Source organism: Manis pentadactyla, chromosome X, assembly GCF_030020395.1.
Source record: "Manis pentadactyla isolate mManPen7 chromosome X, mManPen7.hap1, whole genome shotgun sequence".
NCBI lineage: Eukaryota > Metazoa > Chordata > Mammalia > Pholidota > Manidae > Manis > Manis pentadactyla.
In genome coordinates this window covers 78,198,811-78,217,205 of record NC_080038.1, presented here as the reverse complement: position 1 = coordinate 78,217,205, position 18,395 = coordinate 78,198,811, and the positions used below count along the sequence as shown (strand labels likewise).

Genomic DNA, 18,395 nt, shown 5'->3' with positions numbered 1-18,395 from the left:
AAACTTATATTTCCCAAAGACCCATTATCCATTTATGCCAGACTCTATGCAAGTGATATCATTAATATATATTATATATGAATATATATAATAACATATATATAATTATACATATATTTGTATATATATATATATACACACACACACCAATCATTTATTCTCTCCCAGCATGCCTGTATGTGGCTCTAACATCAGAGGCTATTCATACTTGCTTCACCTTACATCCAGTCATCCATACACCTATGGCCTGGAGCAGAGGTTTTTTTTTTTCTTTCTTGAATTGCATTATGCCACGTATTTGTGGGTCATGAAATCAGTTCCCACATTAAAAAAAGAATACATTAGATGTAGTAAGGATGAGTATAGTTTTATGAAACACCATTTCATATGTGTGTAATCTCTGTGTAAAACACACACACGTATGCATATTTGGGGGTGGGGGTGACCAGAGCAAAAAGTTTTGAAGTCTGGAGAATATTGATTAACTGAATAAAATAGTAGAAATGAAAACGGTGCTTCAGAAGTCCTTTTTTAGTTTTACAAATGCCTTTGCTGTCCATGTATTTTTATTTACTTTGACATGTGTATCTCATTTGAGAGGTGTGGTGTAGTGACTGACACTGTGGCTCTGAAATCAGACAGGGTTTGAGTCACCTCTGCCTCTTGTGTCACCTCACAAGTGTTCCTTAATGTCTGAGTTTCAATTTGCACATCTCTAAATGAGAATAAACCTCACAGGGCTGTGTTGAGGATTCAATGAAATAATTCCTGTAAAATGCTTAGGAAGTACTCAGAAATGTAGGTGATTTTTATGGTGCATAATGCCATACTGAAGTGCTTTTATCACCACTGCTATTGCCTGAGTGCTTCCCAGGAATGGCTCATGTTTTCCGTGGAGAGCAGTGAAAAGACTGAGGTCTTGGACTCATCTTCTTCCTCTTCCCATAGGATGCTGGTGAGAAAGACCTTTGTGTGTCTATTACTATTGTTTCTATCAGATTTCTTATCTGGTGGATTACAGGTTTTTCTTGTATTCTGTTTTGTTCGCCTGCTTGCATTATTTGTCATTTGTTTTGCCTTAAGGTTTTGAACAGATTATCTTACTTGGGGCATAATATGAAACTGTTGGTGGAAAAATGCTGAAGGAGCTAAAGACAGCTTACAGTTTTTGCTCTCCTGAAAAATGCTTTGCAGTTCTTTAGGCATTTGTTGATGGAAAAGTATGTATTTTATGCTCTCAATACCTAGAAAAGTAAAGGAGTTATGTAAGTCTGGAGAAGACTCTCTCGTAGAGGCTTACCCTTCTCTGTAAATCATAAGTTTGAGCCAATCCCTGAGAGAAAGCTGCATCTGTTACTAGAGTTCCCTCTGCAGCATCATTTTCATCTCCCATGCCTCATGTCGTTTGCTCATTTTCTCCAGTGTTCTCCTGATGTTTTGAATAACTCAGGCCACATCAATTAAAATCAAATATGGCTGTCACCATCACATTCTCATGTTTAACATAAAATCCCAATGTACAGAAACAGTTATAATTCCATATAATTGACCTGTTACTCATACTAAATCATCTGCTATTCAGTTTCAGCAGAGTGTGTTAACTGAAATGTTAGGTTGTGCCTGCTATGTATATAAATGGGGATAAATAAGATACTTTGAAACCACCGTCAGCCCACAGTTTTATTAATATATATGTTAAAAACTCTCAAAGTATATGTATTATATACTATTAATGCTATTATATGTGTATTAATATATATATATATATATATTTTGCATGTTAGAGTGATTGGAAACATTTTGGGGATATTTAGTTGTGGCCAACAAACCAGGGATACTTTGACAGATGGATTTACTGTCTTTCTGTTTTTCTAATCTAACTTAAGGTAAGAAGAAACAATAATTTATCACAGATACTGATTTCTCAAAGCATGATGATGAGAGCTTTCCTGTTATCATATTGAGACTATTTAAAATGTAGTTTGCAAATAGACAGGAGATGAACCCATGGGCAGCTTGGCCAATGTGGTGCTTAGCATAAGTGTTTCATCTCATATTGGATTTTACCAAGAATTTAAGTGGATAATGTCATAGTATTTGAATGCTTTGGTTTATATCACATTTAGAAAAGTATGAACATCTACTTTTAATTCTGAGTAGTGTTCTTACATATCTTTTCTTGTCCAGCCCAGTGTCCATGTTGAGTTTCAATAGCTATTAGTTAATGGCAGTTGTAGCCATTTTATAGTCTTGAAAGGTTTTGGATCATGTATCTTTGTACATTTGTGAAACTAATTTTCTATAGATGAATTTAAAATAATTATCATGGAAAAGTTTACACAAGCTAAAGTATAGAGAAATAAGTTTTAACATACAGCCATCAGGCTAATAATTAGGAAGATGCTGACTTGTGAGTTCTAATCCTTATTTTTCTGTGAACACTGTTACTTTGGCATAAGTTGTTTAAGCCAAATAGATGACAAATAGAGAATTAAATTGTAGTACCTAAAATACACTGTTAAATCTAAAAAATATTTTCTAGCCTTTATTATATACTGAGTACTGTGTTACTCCCTTAAAATGTGTTCTCTGACTCTCACAATAACCCTCTCTGTAGTAGGTATGATTGCTATCTCCATTTCACAAATGTGTAACCTAAGGCTTAGTGAAATTTGACCTAGGCCAAACTGTTAAGACTGGAGTTTCTCTGGTTAAAGCTGAGGTATTAGATTGAGCTTGTTAGATTTTTCCAAGTGAAAAAATACCTTATACTATCAAGATTAGATGAGCATGCCCTAGCTTAGCAATTGGCAGTTGCTTCATTTTGGGGAGTTACCATTGTTGATGGTAAAGTCCTGATGACAGCAAAGCCTTGTGGTGGTAACTCATTATTAGCAGCATCATGGCATCTGTGTCAGCTTGCAGATCTTCCGATGAAAGTGAACTGAATGACCTGGTTGTGTTTATCCCTTAAAACCAGGGTGGGGGGAAAAAGAAATCACTGCCACTAAAGTAATGATAAGGAATGAGATCAGAGAATACAATCATATTTCAAGCAGTAATCTTTTCCCCAGGAATTATTCATTGGTTGATTGCAAGATACGTAATTTCCCAGTGAAATAAAATTGCTTGTTAAAAATGATCTCTAGGCTGTGCATGGGCTGGGCTTAACCATTTTATGTCTTAAAGTTTTCTTCACTTGCAAATTAAATTTTTGAGATCAAGTATGGACTTGTACTGTTTATGAAGCTTTTCTTTTTTTTGGTTGGCTATTTTGGTTCCTACAATCTTCAACAATTGTCAGCCCTTACAATGGATGCATCCTAATTGACAGTGCTTATGGAGATACCTTTTTCCTTGAAGGACCCCATTATTAATAAATAAAAATGATTAATTTTACTTTTTATGTACATAGTACCTTTATGTACATACTTCCAGACCTTTTCTCACTTTGTGGATATAGATGTATGTATACTTTTCTATATTTATAAGTGTATCTCATTATGGATGCTGTTTTGAAATGTTCTGTTTTTCACTTCGTAGTATGTCATGAACATCATTCCATGTCAACCAAATATTCTTCCTCAGTGTCTTCTTTAAAACCTTTATTTGGAGATAATTCTAGACTCACATGCAGTGGTAAGAAATAATACAGGAAGATCCTGTGTATGTTTACCCCAGTGGTAGGTAACAGCTTGCGTAACTATAGCATAACCAGGAAATTGACCTTATGCAATGACTTTGTTCAGATTTCACCAGATATACATGTACTTGTGTGTGTGTGTGTTTAGGTCTGCAATTTTATTGCTTGTCGATAGTTGTGAACACCAACACATGTTAATATAGAATAGTTTCATCATAAGAATCTCTCATGGTACCTTTGTATAGCTGCAGGCACCACCCTCCTGATCCCATCGCTAAGCCCTGGCAACCCCTAATCTGTTCTCCATCTCTGTGATTATGTCATTTTAATTATTAAATGTCATTTTAAATAGGTGCTAAATAAATATTGTTTGCTATAGGTGTCCTGTCATTTATTTGAATAATCTACTTTTGTTGGATATTAAAGGTTTTCAGTTTTTCACTTTTGTAAACTAATGCTGTGATGAAACACATTGTACTTAAATCTTTTATACATACTTATTTTCTTAGAATAAATACCTTGAACTGTAATTGTTGGATTGTATTTTTAGAGGGTGGCTCAGTAATGCTTCTGGTCTGTATTGATGAATTGCCTTAAGGAAAGATTGCCAGTGTATAACCTCAATAGCTGAGTATGAGAATGCTTATTTCCCCATATCTTTTCAACATTGGCTATGAATGTCTTATTCTTAGTTACTGTCAACTTCATTGCCAATAATGCTGTTTCCTTGTTTGGATTTGTATTTTCAGATCATAAGTGAGGTTGATTATTTTAACCAATAGATTACTGGTCACTTATGTTTCTTTTGTAAATTGCTTTTACCCATGTTTATATTGGGCCATTCTTTTTTTTTCTTTTATGAATATGTAATAATTCTTTATGTACAAAATAGTTTCTTTGTCATATGTATTTTCTGTTCGCCTTTTATTTTTATGGTGGTTTCTTGTGTGTGAAAATTTGTAATTTTTATGTACTCAAAACTACCATTTTTTTCTTTTATGGTTACTACCTTTGGAGATTTTCATAAAAAGGCTTCCCCTTCAAGATTAAGTCAATATCAAACTCAGGTTCTTTTTCAATATTTTATTTTTGACATTTAAATTTTTATTCACCTGAAATTTACTTTGTTTTAGAGTATGAGGGGTTTTTTTCCTCCTAAATCATTAGCCAGTTATTCTGAAACTGTTGATCTAATAACCTATTCTTACTCCACTGTATTAAAATGCTTCTTTGTTTTTTTACTCTGTGACCAATTTTTGGACTTTCTGTCAGTAATCTGAGTGTCTCTTGCACTGTAGTCTCTTTTAAAGTGGTAACTATAAACTGGGAGTAGATTGAGTCATCGGATCTGTAGGGAAATAACTTTCCCTCTTTGAAATTTCAAAAAACAAAAGGTACTATTTGAATATACAAAAAATGTAACATATACTCAGAAAAAGAGCAAACTGAAAGAAAAAAACAGTGGGAGTATTTGCAACTCATAACAAAGGGCTGATTCCATATAAAGAGTATTTTCAAATTTATATGAAAATATTCAGATCTTTAGATAAGTGGGTAGAGAATGTAAACAGACAACAGAAGAAAGTCAACAAACTGTTGGGACAATAATTTTTCTTATTAATAGTCAAATGCAAAATAACCTAATAATTAAGAACATTAAATTAAAAGAGTAATAAATTTTTGATGAAGTTTTCAGTTGATATGCTGATAATACTATAAATTGGGACACTTTGGCAAAGTAATATGATGGTTTGTTCTAAGAATTATAAATATGTGCATTCCCTTATACACAGTAACTCCAGATCTGAGAATTTATTCTGAGAAAATCATCCAACAGAGGTAAAAAGCTTCAAGGCTGACAACATCCATTTTAAAGCAGGTTGTTGCAGTAAAATTTGAAAATAATATAGATGTTGTGTATTAAAGAGCCCTGATATCTCAAAGAAGGCCATCTGAATAGTGGAGTAGGCAGTCTTGAACAGTGTGGCCTAGAATCTGGTCTACAGATTTCTTTTTTGTTATAAAATACCATACATACAAATGAAATATATGTGTATGTGTACATGTATTTTAATTTATTTTAATGAGCAATAATAAAATGAATGGCATGTATGTGTGTATGTATGATCCAGCTAAAGAAAAAGAACATTACCGTTGTCTTAGAAGCACTCTGTGTACACCACCATCGTCTGTCTCCCCTTGCTTTCCCACAGATGTAACCAGTATGGTTAATTATATTAAATGTTCTCATATTTTTACAGTGTTTTTATCGCATGTGTGTGTGTCTCTAAACACAATGTATTGTTAATTTTACCTGTTTTTGACCCTGTCTAACTTTTGGAATTCTACTGTATGTATGCTTTCTGTGATTTACTTTCTTGTTCATCAGTGTTTTTGAGATTCATCTGTACAGATGCACATAGCTGTAAATCCCTCGTGCTTGCTTCCTCACTTGCTGGCTTGCTTTCTCTCTCTTTCACACACACACACACACACACACACACACACACACACTGCTATTATATAATATTCTAGGTTTGCAAATTTTCAACTCAAGTTGGTTGTGACTGTTTACCAAAATAATTGCATTTATTTGCCCTTTGGTTTTGGTTTTAAGTTTTTCAGGCCCCCTCAGGAAATATATGTTGTCATAAATACACACATTCATGACAGATTAAGATCATTCTGGACACACCATTCTAAAACTTGTTCGTTCAATAATCTCACCTTTCTATCCTAGTAGAGTTTTATCTCATCTAGTGTACAGACCATATTTTTTTTATTAAGGTATCGTTGATATACACTCTTATAAAGGTTTCACATGAAAAACATTGTGGTTACTACAGTCATCCATATTACCAAGTCCCACCACACCATCCATTGTAGTCACTGTCTATCAGCATAGTAAGATGCTACAGAGTCACTGCTTGTCTTCTCTGTGCTACACTCTCTTCCCTGTGACTTCCCCCTACACTATGTGTGCCAGTCATAATGCCCCTTTTTCCCCCTTATCCCTCCCTCCCCACCCACTCTCCTCCACCCCTCCCCTTTGGTAACTGTTATTCCCTTCTTGGAGTCTGTGAGTCTGCTGCTGTTTTGTTCCTTAAGTTTTGCTTTGTTGTTATACACCACAAATGAGGGAAATCATTTGGTGCTTGTCTTTGTCCACCTAGCTTATTTCACTGAGCGTAAAACCCTTTAGCTCATCCATGTTGTTGCAAATGGTAGGATTTGTTTTCTTGTTATGGCTGAATAATATTCCATTGTGTGTGTGTACTACCTCTTCATTCATCTATTGAGGGACACTTAGGTTGCTTCCATATCTTGGCTATTGTAAGTAGTGCTGTGATAAACATAGGGGTGCATATGTCTTTTTGAATCTGGGATCTTGTTTTCTTTGGATAAATTTCTAGGAGTGGAATTCCTGTGTCAAATGGTGTTTCTATTTTTAGTTTTTTGAGGAACCTCCATATTGTTTTCCATAATGGTTGGACTAATTTACATTCCCACCAACAGTGTGGGACGATTTCCCTTTCTCTGCATCCTTGCCAGCATTTGTTCCTGGTCTTTTCAATGTTGGCCATCCTAACTGGTGTGACATGATATCTCTTTGTGGTTTTAATTTGCATTTCCCTGATAATTAGTGATGTGGAGCATCTTTTCATGTGCCTGTTGGCCATCTGAATTTCTTCGTTAGAGAAGTGTCTGTTCATATCCTCCGCCCATTTTTTAATAGGGTTATTTGCTTTTTGGCTGTTGATATGTGTGAATTCTTTACCTATTTTGGATGTTAACCCCTTGTTGAATATGTCGTTTACGAATATATTCTCCCACACTGTAGGATGCCTTTTTGTTCTGCTGATGGTGTCCTTTGCTGTACAAAGCTCTTTAGTTTGATGTAGTCCCATTTGTTCATTTTTGCTTTTGTTTCCTTTGCCCAAGGAGATGCGTTCAGGAAAAGGTTGCTCATGTTTATATTCAAGATATTTTTGCCTATGTTTTCTTCTAAGAGTTTATGGTTTCATGTCTTACTTTCAGGTCTTTGATCCATTTCGAGTTTACTTTTGTGTATCAAGGAGTTAGACAATAGTCCAGTTTCATTCTCTTACTTGTAGCTCTGCAGTTTTGCCAACACCAGTTGTAGAAGAGGCTGTCATTTCCCCATTGTATATTCATGGCTCCTTTATCATGCATTAATTGACCATATATGCTTGGGTTTATATCTGGGCTCTCTAGTCGGTTCCATTGATCTCTGGGTCTGTTCTTATGCCAGTACCGAATTGTTTGATTACTGTGGCTTTGTATTAGAGCTTGAAGTCAGAGAGTGTAATCCCTCAGCTTTATTCTTCCTTCTCAGGATTGCTTTGGCTATTCGTGGTCTTTTGTGGTTCCATAAGAATTTTAGAACTATTTGTTCTAGTTTGTGGAAGAATACTGCTGGTATTTTGATAGGGATTGCATTGAATCTGTAGATTGCTTTAGGCAGGATGGCCATTGTGACAATATTAGTTCTTCCTATCCATGAGCATGGGATGTGCTCCATTTATTGGTTTCTTATTTAATTTCTCTGATGAGTGTCTTGTAGTTTTCAGGGTATACATCTTTCACCTTCTTGGTTAGGTTTATTCCTAGGTATTGTATTCATTTTGATGCAATTATGAATGGAATTGTTTCCCTGACTTCTCTTTCTGCTAGTTCATTGTTAGTATATAGGAATGCAGCAGATTTCTGTGTATTAATTTTGTATTCTGCAACTTTGCTCAATCCATTTATTAGTTTTGGTAATTTTGGGGTGAATTCTTAAGGATTTTTTATGTATAATATCATGTCATCTGCAAACAGTGACAGTTTAACTTCTTCCTTACCAGTCTGGATGCCATTTATTTCTTTGTGTTGTCTGATTGCCATGGCGTATACAGACCATATTTAACTTTCCACAATTACCCACCCCAAAATATCCTTTATAGCTGATGTGTATGAACTTGTGTCCAGTTCAGTATCATGCATTGCTTCTGCTTGTTACGACATCCTGTAAGTCTGTTTTATTCTAGCATAGTTTTTTTTTAACATGTTTGAGATTTTGAAGAGACTGGGCTAGTGATCTTACAGAATGTTCTACCTTTTGTGGATTTGGCTCCTTTTCCCTTGTGTTATCTTTTACTTTGTTCTTCTAAGCCTGTATTTTTCCTGTAACTGAAAGTTATATGTAAATATTTGATGGATTCAGTTTAATATTTTTAGCTAGAATATATCTTTGGTGATATAGATGTCACTTTGTATCATACCAGAGGACACGTTATATCTGGTTGATCCACCATGAGTGTTAAGACTGACCGTGGATTAGCATAGTGGCAGTCTGATGACTCCATTGTTTGGATATATTTTTTCCCCTTGTATTGAAAATAATCTGTATATTCCTAATTTGGCACTATACAAATAATTGTTTTAACATTATTAAATAATTCTATTTATATTTTCATTAGGACTTATAAAATATTTTTTCTAGTTCTTTGATTCCTTCCATACTTAATAGTTGCCACTGAATTCCAATTTATTTATCCACAAAAGGAAATATACATTTCTAGCATTAATAATGTGTACCCGTTAGTGTACCAATTTAAGAGAATCAAGTCATTTGGGAAACTGAATTGATTGTAAGGTTGCTTGGTGGTGGTGGACAAAGAAATAGAGATGTCCTGAAGCAGTATAATACTTAAGAGCAGAGACTCTGGAGCCAGACTGGCTAGGTTCCAGTATTAGCTTTGCCATTTACTGGGTATATGATTTTGGACAAGTTACTTAATCCCTCTGTTTCAGCTTCCCCATCTTCTACTGCCTTATATATACATTTGGACAATGACTGGAACGTAAAATAAAAATGAAAAAAGTATTGTTAGGGGTTGGGTTTTGGGTGATTAAAACATTTTCTTTAGCATTGTATCGTATTTACAAACATTGGAGAGGAAATGAAAAAGAAAATAACTGTCATGCTACTTTTTAGGTGTTTTTAATATACATTTTAAAGTGCAAACACACTGACAAGTGATTTATGAACCTTTTACTTTGATTTTGGTTTGTCCTTGATAAAGTTTTAAGAAATTCTTAATGCAGTAAAATGTAATTTTCATTAGATAAAATTTTATCTCTCAATTGTTTTATTTTGGTAAACTCAATAATCACTCTTCAGCTTTTTAATAAGCAGGATAAAATAATAATCCTCAATGTTTTCTCAGTGTTATGTAGCTGATTTTCTCTTAAGTACATGAGATTACATTTAAAACTTAATTTGAAGTTTTTTTACTTTAAGGAATGTTGTATAGTTAAAAAGAAGAAATTCATAGGTCCTTCCAAATTTTGTTTATGAGGCTGATAAGTTTTTTCTCTACTTTTTAAAAAATGGATTTAATGATATCATTTCATATAAGGAAGGAAGGTTATCTGTTGTGTGATTTTATGATATTTTCTTAAAATGAGCACACAGTTTCACTCCTCATCTTTTTTAGTCTCATAGCTTTATAAGTAATACAATAAAGGTCATTTTTCTTCAGTGACACATAAGTAAAATATGTTCTGAACAAAGAAATTTTATTTTCTTTGCTGTAAGTTAAATATTGTTATTAAGTTTGAAGAGAGCTAGACTGAGATAGTCTTTGGTGTGAAAAGATCATTTTGGTCACTTAAATGATACAACAGGTACATTAGTGTTAAGAAAATTAAGTAAAAAATTAATTATAGTATAATCTTATTTTATTTCCTTGCATGGAATAGGTGTTTGGCAAATATTTACATCACTTAATAAAACTTCTATTAAGAGAATTTGAGTTGACAGTTTTCTTGGTGTAGACAGAATAGTAAATCTCTGCTTTCCAATAGATTATTTTATTTGGTGGGTCCAGTATTTCATTAGGTCTCTAAAATTTGGTATTAAACTTTGTTTTTTAAACTCTTCATTATGGAAAATCTCAAACATAAAAAAGAATAAAATAACTCCCCATGTAACAATCTCTCAGTTTCAGCAGTTACCAATTTATGGCCTATCTCATTTTCTCTGTACCCTCCCCTTCACTTCATTTCACCATCTAACCCTGTGTTATTTTAAAGCAAATCCTGGATATCATTCCATCTGTAGATATTTCAACATAAATCTAAAAGGTAAGGGCTCTCCTTTTTAAACATAAGTATAGTACCTTCATGCCCTTGTTTGCGTCTTCAGTTTCTCCCAAGGCATTTTTTCCATTGTGTTTTTGCCGTAGAGCTCCTTCTAGTTGGGTTTTCATATCTGAAATGATTTTTTCTTTAATTTCTTATTGAGTCATTCCCCCTTTTTCAAATGTTCCTAGTATCGAATCACTACACTTTTGTGTGTTCCTAATTCTGATTTATGTTGCTCTTTTAGAGCTGCTATCATTTTCTTAATTTCTTGTAGCTTATATTACCATAGTTAGGTTACAGTTTTCATCTAATTTGCAAGCATGTATTTCTGGCATGCTTTCATTGTTGAGATGTTATTTCATTCCTTATTCTCTGTGTTTTACTGTACATTGAGTGGGATTCAACCAAGATCCTTTTGCATTGCTCATTTTTAACTGCAACAAGTTTTCCATGTGTTTTTAATAGGGAATGTGGATCAGGATAGCTTTTCTAACTAGATCTCTCCTGTGTTTTCACAAAGTAATAAAAAAAATAGCCTGTGATCTAAGATCTTCTGGCTTCGTTACCTTCCCCCAGGTTTGTATGGACTGTCTCTTTCTTTTGCCCCTATTTTCTGTGTTCTGATGAATTTGCATTAGATTCCCAATAGTTAATACTCAGTGCAGAGACTTATCCAGAAGGAGAGTTTGGCTTGTCAGTTCCCTAAGGTCATAGGGCCCAACTCCACCTGCCACTACCCTAGCACTCCCAGAGGTTCATTTGCATGAACTCATCCACAGGTTGGAGCCTGTTAAGTCCCCTTCCAGTTTCTGCTACTTTTCTCAGAATGGCCTGCCAAGCTTCCAGTGAATGCCTGATAGCAATTTGGGGGTTCTCTGGCTCTTGGGGCTATCACAGATTTCTTTGTCTTCCTTTCATTTCCTCTTATACACTTTCTGATACCATGTGGGTCTTCTACCTATTGGTGGTTTGTAATGACCTGCTTGTATTTTGGAGTTCATCATATTTTATCACCTCGCTTTGTTGTAGATGTTGTCCCTGGGTGCCTCGTTTTGATAATCCTGATTGCACTGTCTGTTTACTTTGCTGTTAGTGCCATCTCTTCCCAGAATCCTGTTTTTATTTTGAAATTCAAGTCATTTGCCCAGTAACAGAGGCCAACTTGTTTATCTACCGTTAGCATTCACCTTTGAGAACTTGTAACAAACCTTATAGGTCACTTATTTTAGCCCTTCATTTTATCTATAAGGATATATTTAAGGAAGTTGAATTTCAGAGAGATTACATGACTTTCTGGCTACTTATTACCTGAGAACAAGAGTCTGTGTTTTTCCTGACTCTTATTTTACTACCCTGAGTGTTGAAACAGTGTTCTTATTAGACAAACCTAAAAGTTCGTATTCTATTGAATTTTTAAAAATTTACACATTTTGAAGGTTAATATTTTACATATTTTTCTAAAGTCCTAAAATTCATATATGTTAATAATAGTGTGTTCTCCCATGTGGAAGAAATCTGTAGGTATTAACTACATTTACTAATATGTTTGGTATTTTGTGTGGGTCAAAGTGAATTAAAATAATCATCAGTTTAAAAACAGTATTTTTATCTGTACATCTTGGAAGTTCCTAGGCTACTTGACTGGCAACTTTTTCTTTTTAAAATAACCAGTCAGAAGTAAGTATATGATACAAACTTTTATTTTAGAATTTAATAGGAATGAACAAAACTACTTGAACCTCGGTTGAAATTCAATTTCTGCCTAATTTTGTGATGTCATTTTTTTTGAGTGGCTGTGACATGAGTTAAGTGTGTAGTTTTACCTTTGCATTGCTCAGTCTAGTCAGTTCTGTACCCAATGTTGTTTATGCTTTGTTTATGATGGTGCAGAAGGTCTGCACATAGGGTTGTGTAAGTAGTAAAGGATGAGGCTCTCCAAAAGCTTGTTGCACTCACAGGTTTTTCCTTGCCAGTAATTCTTTTTTTTTTTTCCTAAAAGAAGTTATTCTTTATAAAAAAAACAGTCACACTACATTTTCTAGTTCTATGTAATTTTCTTTCCATTCTGGTCTTCACTAGTTATAAATAACACATGAAATGACTTTCAAGGTAGAAAGCAGGAATCCATTTTGAAATGTTCTCTAAAAGAAAGAGTGATTTATGATTTCATATGATTCTGGCTGAAAGCACTCCTGCTTTGCCAGGTCATCAAAGTTCTGTCAGAAGAATCTATTATTTATTTGTTCGATGTGCTGGGAGTGGTGTAAGTACTTTATTTTATGTTTATCTTATGTAAGTGCAGTGTTAGGAAAAAATCAATTCCAGATACTAATACAATTTTAAAAATAGATCATAGAGAACTAACCTAAATTTTATAGTTGTAAATGATGATGTTCAACATTTGGATTAAAAGGGGATTTTGAAAAATAAATGAATAATGATTTCATTCCTATAAAATATTTTAGATAATATTTTTGAAAATACTAATTTCATGCCTTTTTGGTTCTGATTTTGGTCTATGTCCTTCATTTGGTAATGAAACATCTCTATTTTATCTAGACAGCTTTTGGGAAATTGCAGGTAACTGTGACTACACGTTTGTTATGTGAACATATAACATTACATAAGCTTCCAATATATTTTTTTCTAGCTGTCAACATTATAACTATATCAGCTGAGAAGGGCATGATATAATAAGCCTCAATGTCCCCCATTACAAACTGTTAAGAAATGCTAATGTAATACCTAATATTTGCCTGTGTTTGATAAAAATACCTTGGAGTTCAAGTTGTTGATCTTGCAATTATAATTTTTCCCATAGTCCTTTGGCAGAGTTCTTTGATATACACTCACTAATGAATTTAATAATCATATATAGTAATGTGAAATTTTAAAATGATATTAAATGTTTGATGCACTTCTATAGTGTACTTATAGAAAAAGCTATTGAACCTCTTTTGGAAAAATAATATTAAGTAGTAAGATTTTTGATAACTTAAGTAAATAGAAACAAGTGATAGTTTCTCTTTCTTTCAAATGACTGATCTTACTGAAGGGGTAGGAAGAGAAGGGAAGAGAGCCAATATTTATTGAATGTTGGTGACATGCCAGGAGGCACTGTGTAAGGTGTTTTACATCATTTTGTACCTATTCCTCCCTGTACCTCATGAGATGTTTTGTTAGCCCTATATTGCAGTTGAAAACATTGTACTTGTATATTTGTACTCATGTATTACAGTGTGTTTCCATTATAACGTTGTGTGATTTGACCCTGATCTAGGTTATCTGTTTTTAACTCACGTCTGTCTGGCTTTTCCTTGTGAGAGTCTGTGATTCACTGGACGCCTATACATGTTCCATATAAATGCCTCACAAAGGTGTTGTGTTAATTTGAGTAATAGTTCAGACGTAGTTCACTTTTTTGGTGCCAAGTGTTAAAAAAAGTTTTATTTTGAAATTCATCAAGAGTTTAAATGCTATTAAAATTGAGCTTATAAATATGAGTTTAAACAAAACAAGCAGTAATTTTACACTTTTGCTAAATTATTATCATTAAGAACAAAAAGTTTAAGTATGTTAACATTTCCTAAACAAGAATTTCTTAAAAATCTGAAACTTAAAGCTTCAAATTTGTACAAATTCATTTTTTTTAATGCAGTGACTGGAGTTGTTTTTCTGAAACAGTGATTTGATTATACTGTTCTTCTGGCTAAAATCCTTTCAAGACTCCCCTTTGCTTATAGGTTCAAGCTCAGACTCCAAAGTTTGGCTCCAGACACTCTTTTGTTCTCTTCCTTCACCCTTTGGCAGGAATACTCTCCCTACTATTTTACTTTTTCATTCACTTTTTCCTCCTATACTCTTCAGTTGGGTTATTACAGATCCTAAAAGACCCAGCTAGTGTCCCCTGCTCTTTGGATCTTTCCATGAGTCCTCTCTGAAGAGAGACTGCTTCTTTTCACTGTGTTCCTGTAACAGTTTTGATTGCATTTATTATTTTAATTCCTTTAAATTCTTTTCTTTAGACTCTGAGGTATTTTAGGCTATGAATTGTCTTAATCTTTCTTCTCATCATCTGTCACAGTCTGCTCTGGTCCTCTCTCCTTCCCTTTCCCCATTTTCTTTTTGTTTCTTTCCCTTCAACAAATATTTATATTGAGTATCTACTACATGCCTCCTCTGTTCAAGGAATTCAGTGTTTACTGAATATGTGGGAAGAAATGTGAAATCCTGACCAGGAAGACATTATAACCTAACTGTACTATTAGTCTGTTATTTTAATCATTGTCAGCCCACAGATAATAGACTTTTGTCATCTAACAGAGGAACACCATGTCAGTTTCACAAACTTGCAGGGTTTTCTGGATAGAAATATTAAGGGAAAACACAAATAATAGTTATTTTGGTTTTATGTAATTGGGACTCAAATCATGGTCTGTTATTGAAATCCATCCTTGGCTTTGCTTTGTTAGCAGAGACGTGATTTCTGACAGTGGTGATCATGGTCTGGAAATAACCACATACATATTTGTCTGTCCAAAGTAACAGCTAATTTGGGCCAAATAGAAGAGAGATTTTTTTATTGTTTGCTGTTGGAGTTGGAATCTGGTAAAAATAGGTGTACGTTTGCAGTAGCATTTAGATGAAAATGTAATGCTTCTAAAAGATCTTTCTGAAGAAGAATAAAAGTAGATACATAGTGTTTATACAGCAGGTACCCTCTGCTAACAACTGAACAGTCCTGTGAGGTAGCTGGTGGTGTTCCCATTGATAGATGAAGAAAGAAAGGCTTAGACAAGTCAAGTGACTTGTCTGAGATCACACCTCTAGTTAAGCAGCAGAACTAAGATTCAAGCATAGGTCTGCTGGATTGAGACCATACCCATTTCATTATGTTGCTGTCTTGCCCTTAACTCCTCATTCTCAGATTCGTGTCTAAGTTGGAGAGAATGAATTTACTATGGTAATTTGAATTTGAGATAATGAATTACTGAATTACTTGATCTTTGGCAAATTATTTAACCTTTCTAATCCCATTTTCTCATGTAGATAATACTGCTTGTCACCCAGGATTATAATGAGGAATAAATGAGATGATGTATATGAAAATATATTGTGAACCTTAAAGCCCTATACTAATGTTTGGTGGTAACCTTGTTAATGCTGTCATTATTACATGCTCTAACATACTAATTGTGTTTCCTGAGTATTTCTCTGCTGTTGTCCTTTTTAAACTGCTTAGCAGCTTTTAAAGTGCCATAGTGACTGCATTTCATTAATAAGAAAAGTTACTTCTTTGGGTGTAAAAAGTTCAGATAGTCTTAAGATAAAAAATTTTAGAACAATACAGTTTTAACTGTTTGAAGAACTAAGTATTCTTAACTGAAACTTTCTTTCTCCTATTTCCTTGTATGCCAAAAATTCTCACTTTGTTTTCTCTTTGAATTGTTTCCAAAGTTAAAGTTGAAACTTTATGATGACTTATTTTCAATAATTGATATTTAGTGGCTAAATTCAATACATTTGGTCAGAACTTTTTTGAGCCAAACGTTATATACCCACAAAGTATTACTCATCACTGGAAAACTCTAGTTCTTCTGTGAAGGCAGCTGGAGCTTGTGTTTAATGTGGTTTTTAAGTAGAGATTGACTATGTAAATTGCTTCCATATGCATATTGCTTTCTATGTAAAGAAGATAACGGTTCCTTTTTCTTGAAATCCTCGATGCTTAGTGTGTAGTTTAAACTGTTGCCAGAAGAATGGTGCTGTTTCTTTTCTACTAGGTAAAAATCCTAGAGGATCAGGGTGTTTCATTGTAAGTGAAAGAGTCAGTAGCAGGACTATAAAGTTGCATTAAACTTTGAAAACATGCTTTGTTCGTTTCACTGATAAGATTTAATAGCCTCTATTGAAATGGTAGATCTTATGATAAAAAGTTATGGAAAAGTCTTGAACTTACAACATAGGGTATTAACTAGCTGGTGTAGCTGAACACCTGAATTTTTTAAAATTATAAAATCATTCTCTTTGGTAATTTTTACTTTCTGTTGGTGCTGATAGTAGTAATATATATATATATATTTCTTTTTATGGTAATCAACTTTATGGTGTGGCTTAGCTTGAATCCAAAACAGTAATGTTCTTTTAAATTGCTGTAACCAGAAAGTAAAATAGTATATCTTGTAAATGGCCAGCCTCTTTTTAAACTAGCTAACCTATTGCTTAAATTGGAAAATGTATGCCTTTCCCATTGAGAGGCACTGTGGCTTTGGAGTTAGATTTGAGTTCAGATTTCAACTCTTAAAACTTCTGTAAAAAAAAAGGGCAATAAGTTAATGCATTTGTACCCCAGTTTCTTCTTTATCTGTAAAATGTGTATGCAGATACTTTTCTCTCAGTACAGTTGGGAGAATGAAATAAGCTACCGTGTGAACATAGTTCCTAAATTTCAAAGTGCTGTATGAACAATATTTTGACAATTGCTTATTTATGGTAATTTGCAGATAAAAAGAATTTAATACTTGATTTTTTAATAGTTTCCATCTAATAAATTTTCAGTATTAGTAGTATATGTTTAAGAAATATCCAACAGTATAAAAATATAAACTTTATGATTTTGAATACAAAGATGAGCTTGTTAAATTCTAATGTACAGCAATGGAATGAATTGAACATTTTGTGTAATATATATATATATATATTTCTACATTCTAAATGATATAGGTGTGTATTTTTATAGGTTTGCCTGAATCCATCTTTGCAGCTGCATGTTCAAGAAGTGGCCAGAGGGTTCTGCATGTTGATTCGTAAGTTTATCAGTGGTAGCATTTGATACTTCTAAATATCTCTACACAAAATTAAAATTTAAATATACACATGTGTATGTACATATATATGTCATTGATACACGTTTTAAGTTAGAATGATTGGAATTGCTTAATTTTCACGAAAAATATGTGAAGTATATAACATACAAATTTAAATTTTAAACTGTGAAAAAATGAGCCATTTCCTTTGAGAATAAACTATATACCATAGTTTTGTTTTTCACATGAGTAATTTTGTTTTTTCAATGATATATAATTTTCCAAGAGGCTTGGAATATTCAGACCTGCCTTTTTCCTTATATACGTGTGTGGGTGCGTACAACCTGTGTATGCTATTATATTTTAGGCTTCATATTTTTTTTATTGAAACATAATTGACATACAACATTATATTAGTTTCAGATGCACAAGTAATGATTGGACATTTGTATACATTGTGAAATGATGTTAAAGTTCTCTGCTATGATTGTATTGTTGTCAGTTTCCCCCAATAGGTCTGTTAATATTTGCTTCATGTATTTTGGTGTTCCCTTGTTGGGTGCATATATATTTATAAATGTTGCATCTTCCTGCTGGAGTGACCCTTTTATCATTATGTAGTGTCCCTCTTTGTCTTTTATTGCAGTCTTTGTTTTAAAATCTATTTTGTCTGATGTGAGTATAGCTACACTAGCTTTCTTTTCATTTTTATTTGCATGGCATATGTTTCTCCATGCCTTCACTTTTTTAGTCTGTGTCCTTCCTTCTGATGATAGTCTCTTGAAGGCAGCATT

The 18,395-nt window shown here is 33.5% G+C and overlaps 1 protein-coding gene across 6 annotated transcripts in view; it reads left to right on the top strand.

Moving 5' to 3' along the window:
* Positions 1 to 18,395, top strand: part of CHM (CHM Rab escort protein) — a 251,489-nt gene that overhangs the window by 4,331 nt on the left and 228,763 nt on the right. For all 6 annotated transcript variants that reach the window (XM_036929986.2, XM_036929984.2, XM_036929983.2 and 3 more), the window contains exon 2: positions 17,535 to 17,601. In XM_036929986.2, the coding sequence (XP_036785881.2) occupies positions 17,535 to 17,601 (67 nt within the window). The remainder of the gene's footprint in view (positions 1 to 17,534; positions 17,602 to 18,395) is intronic.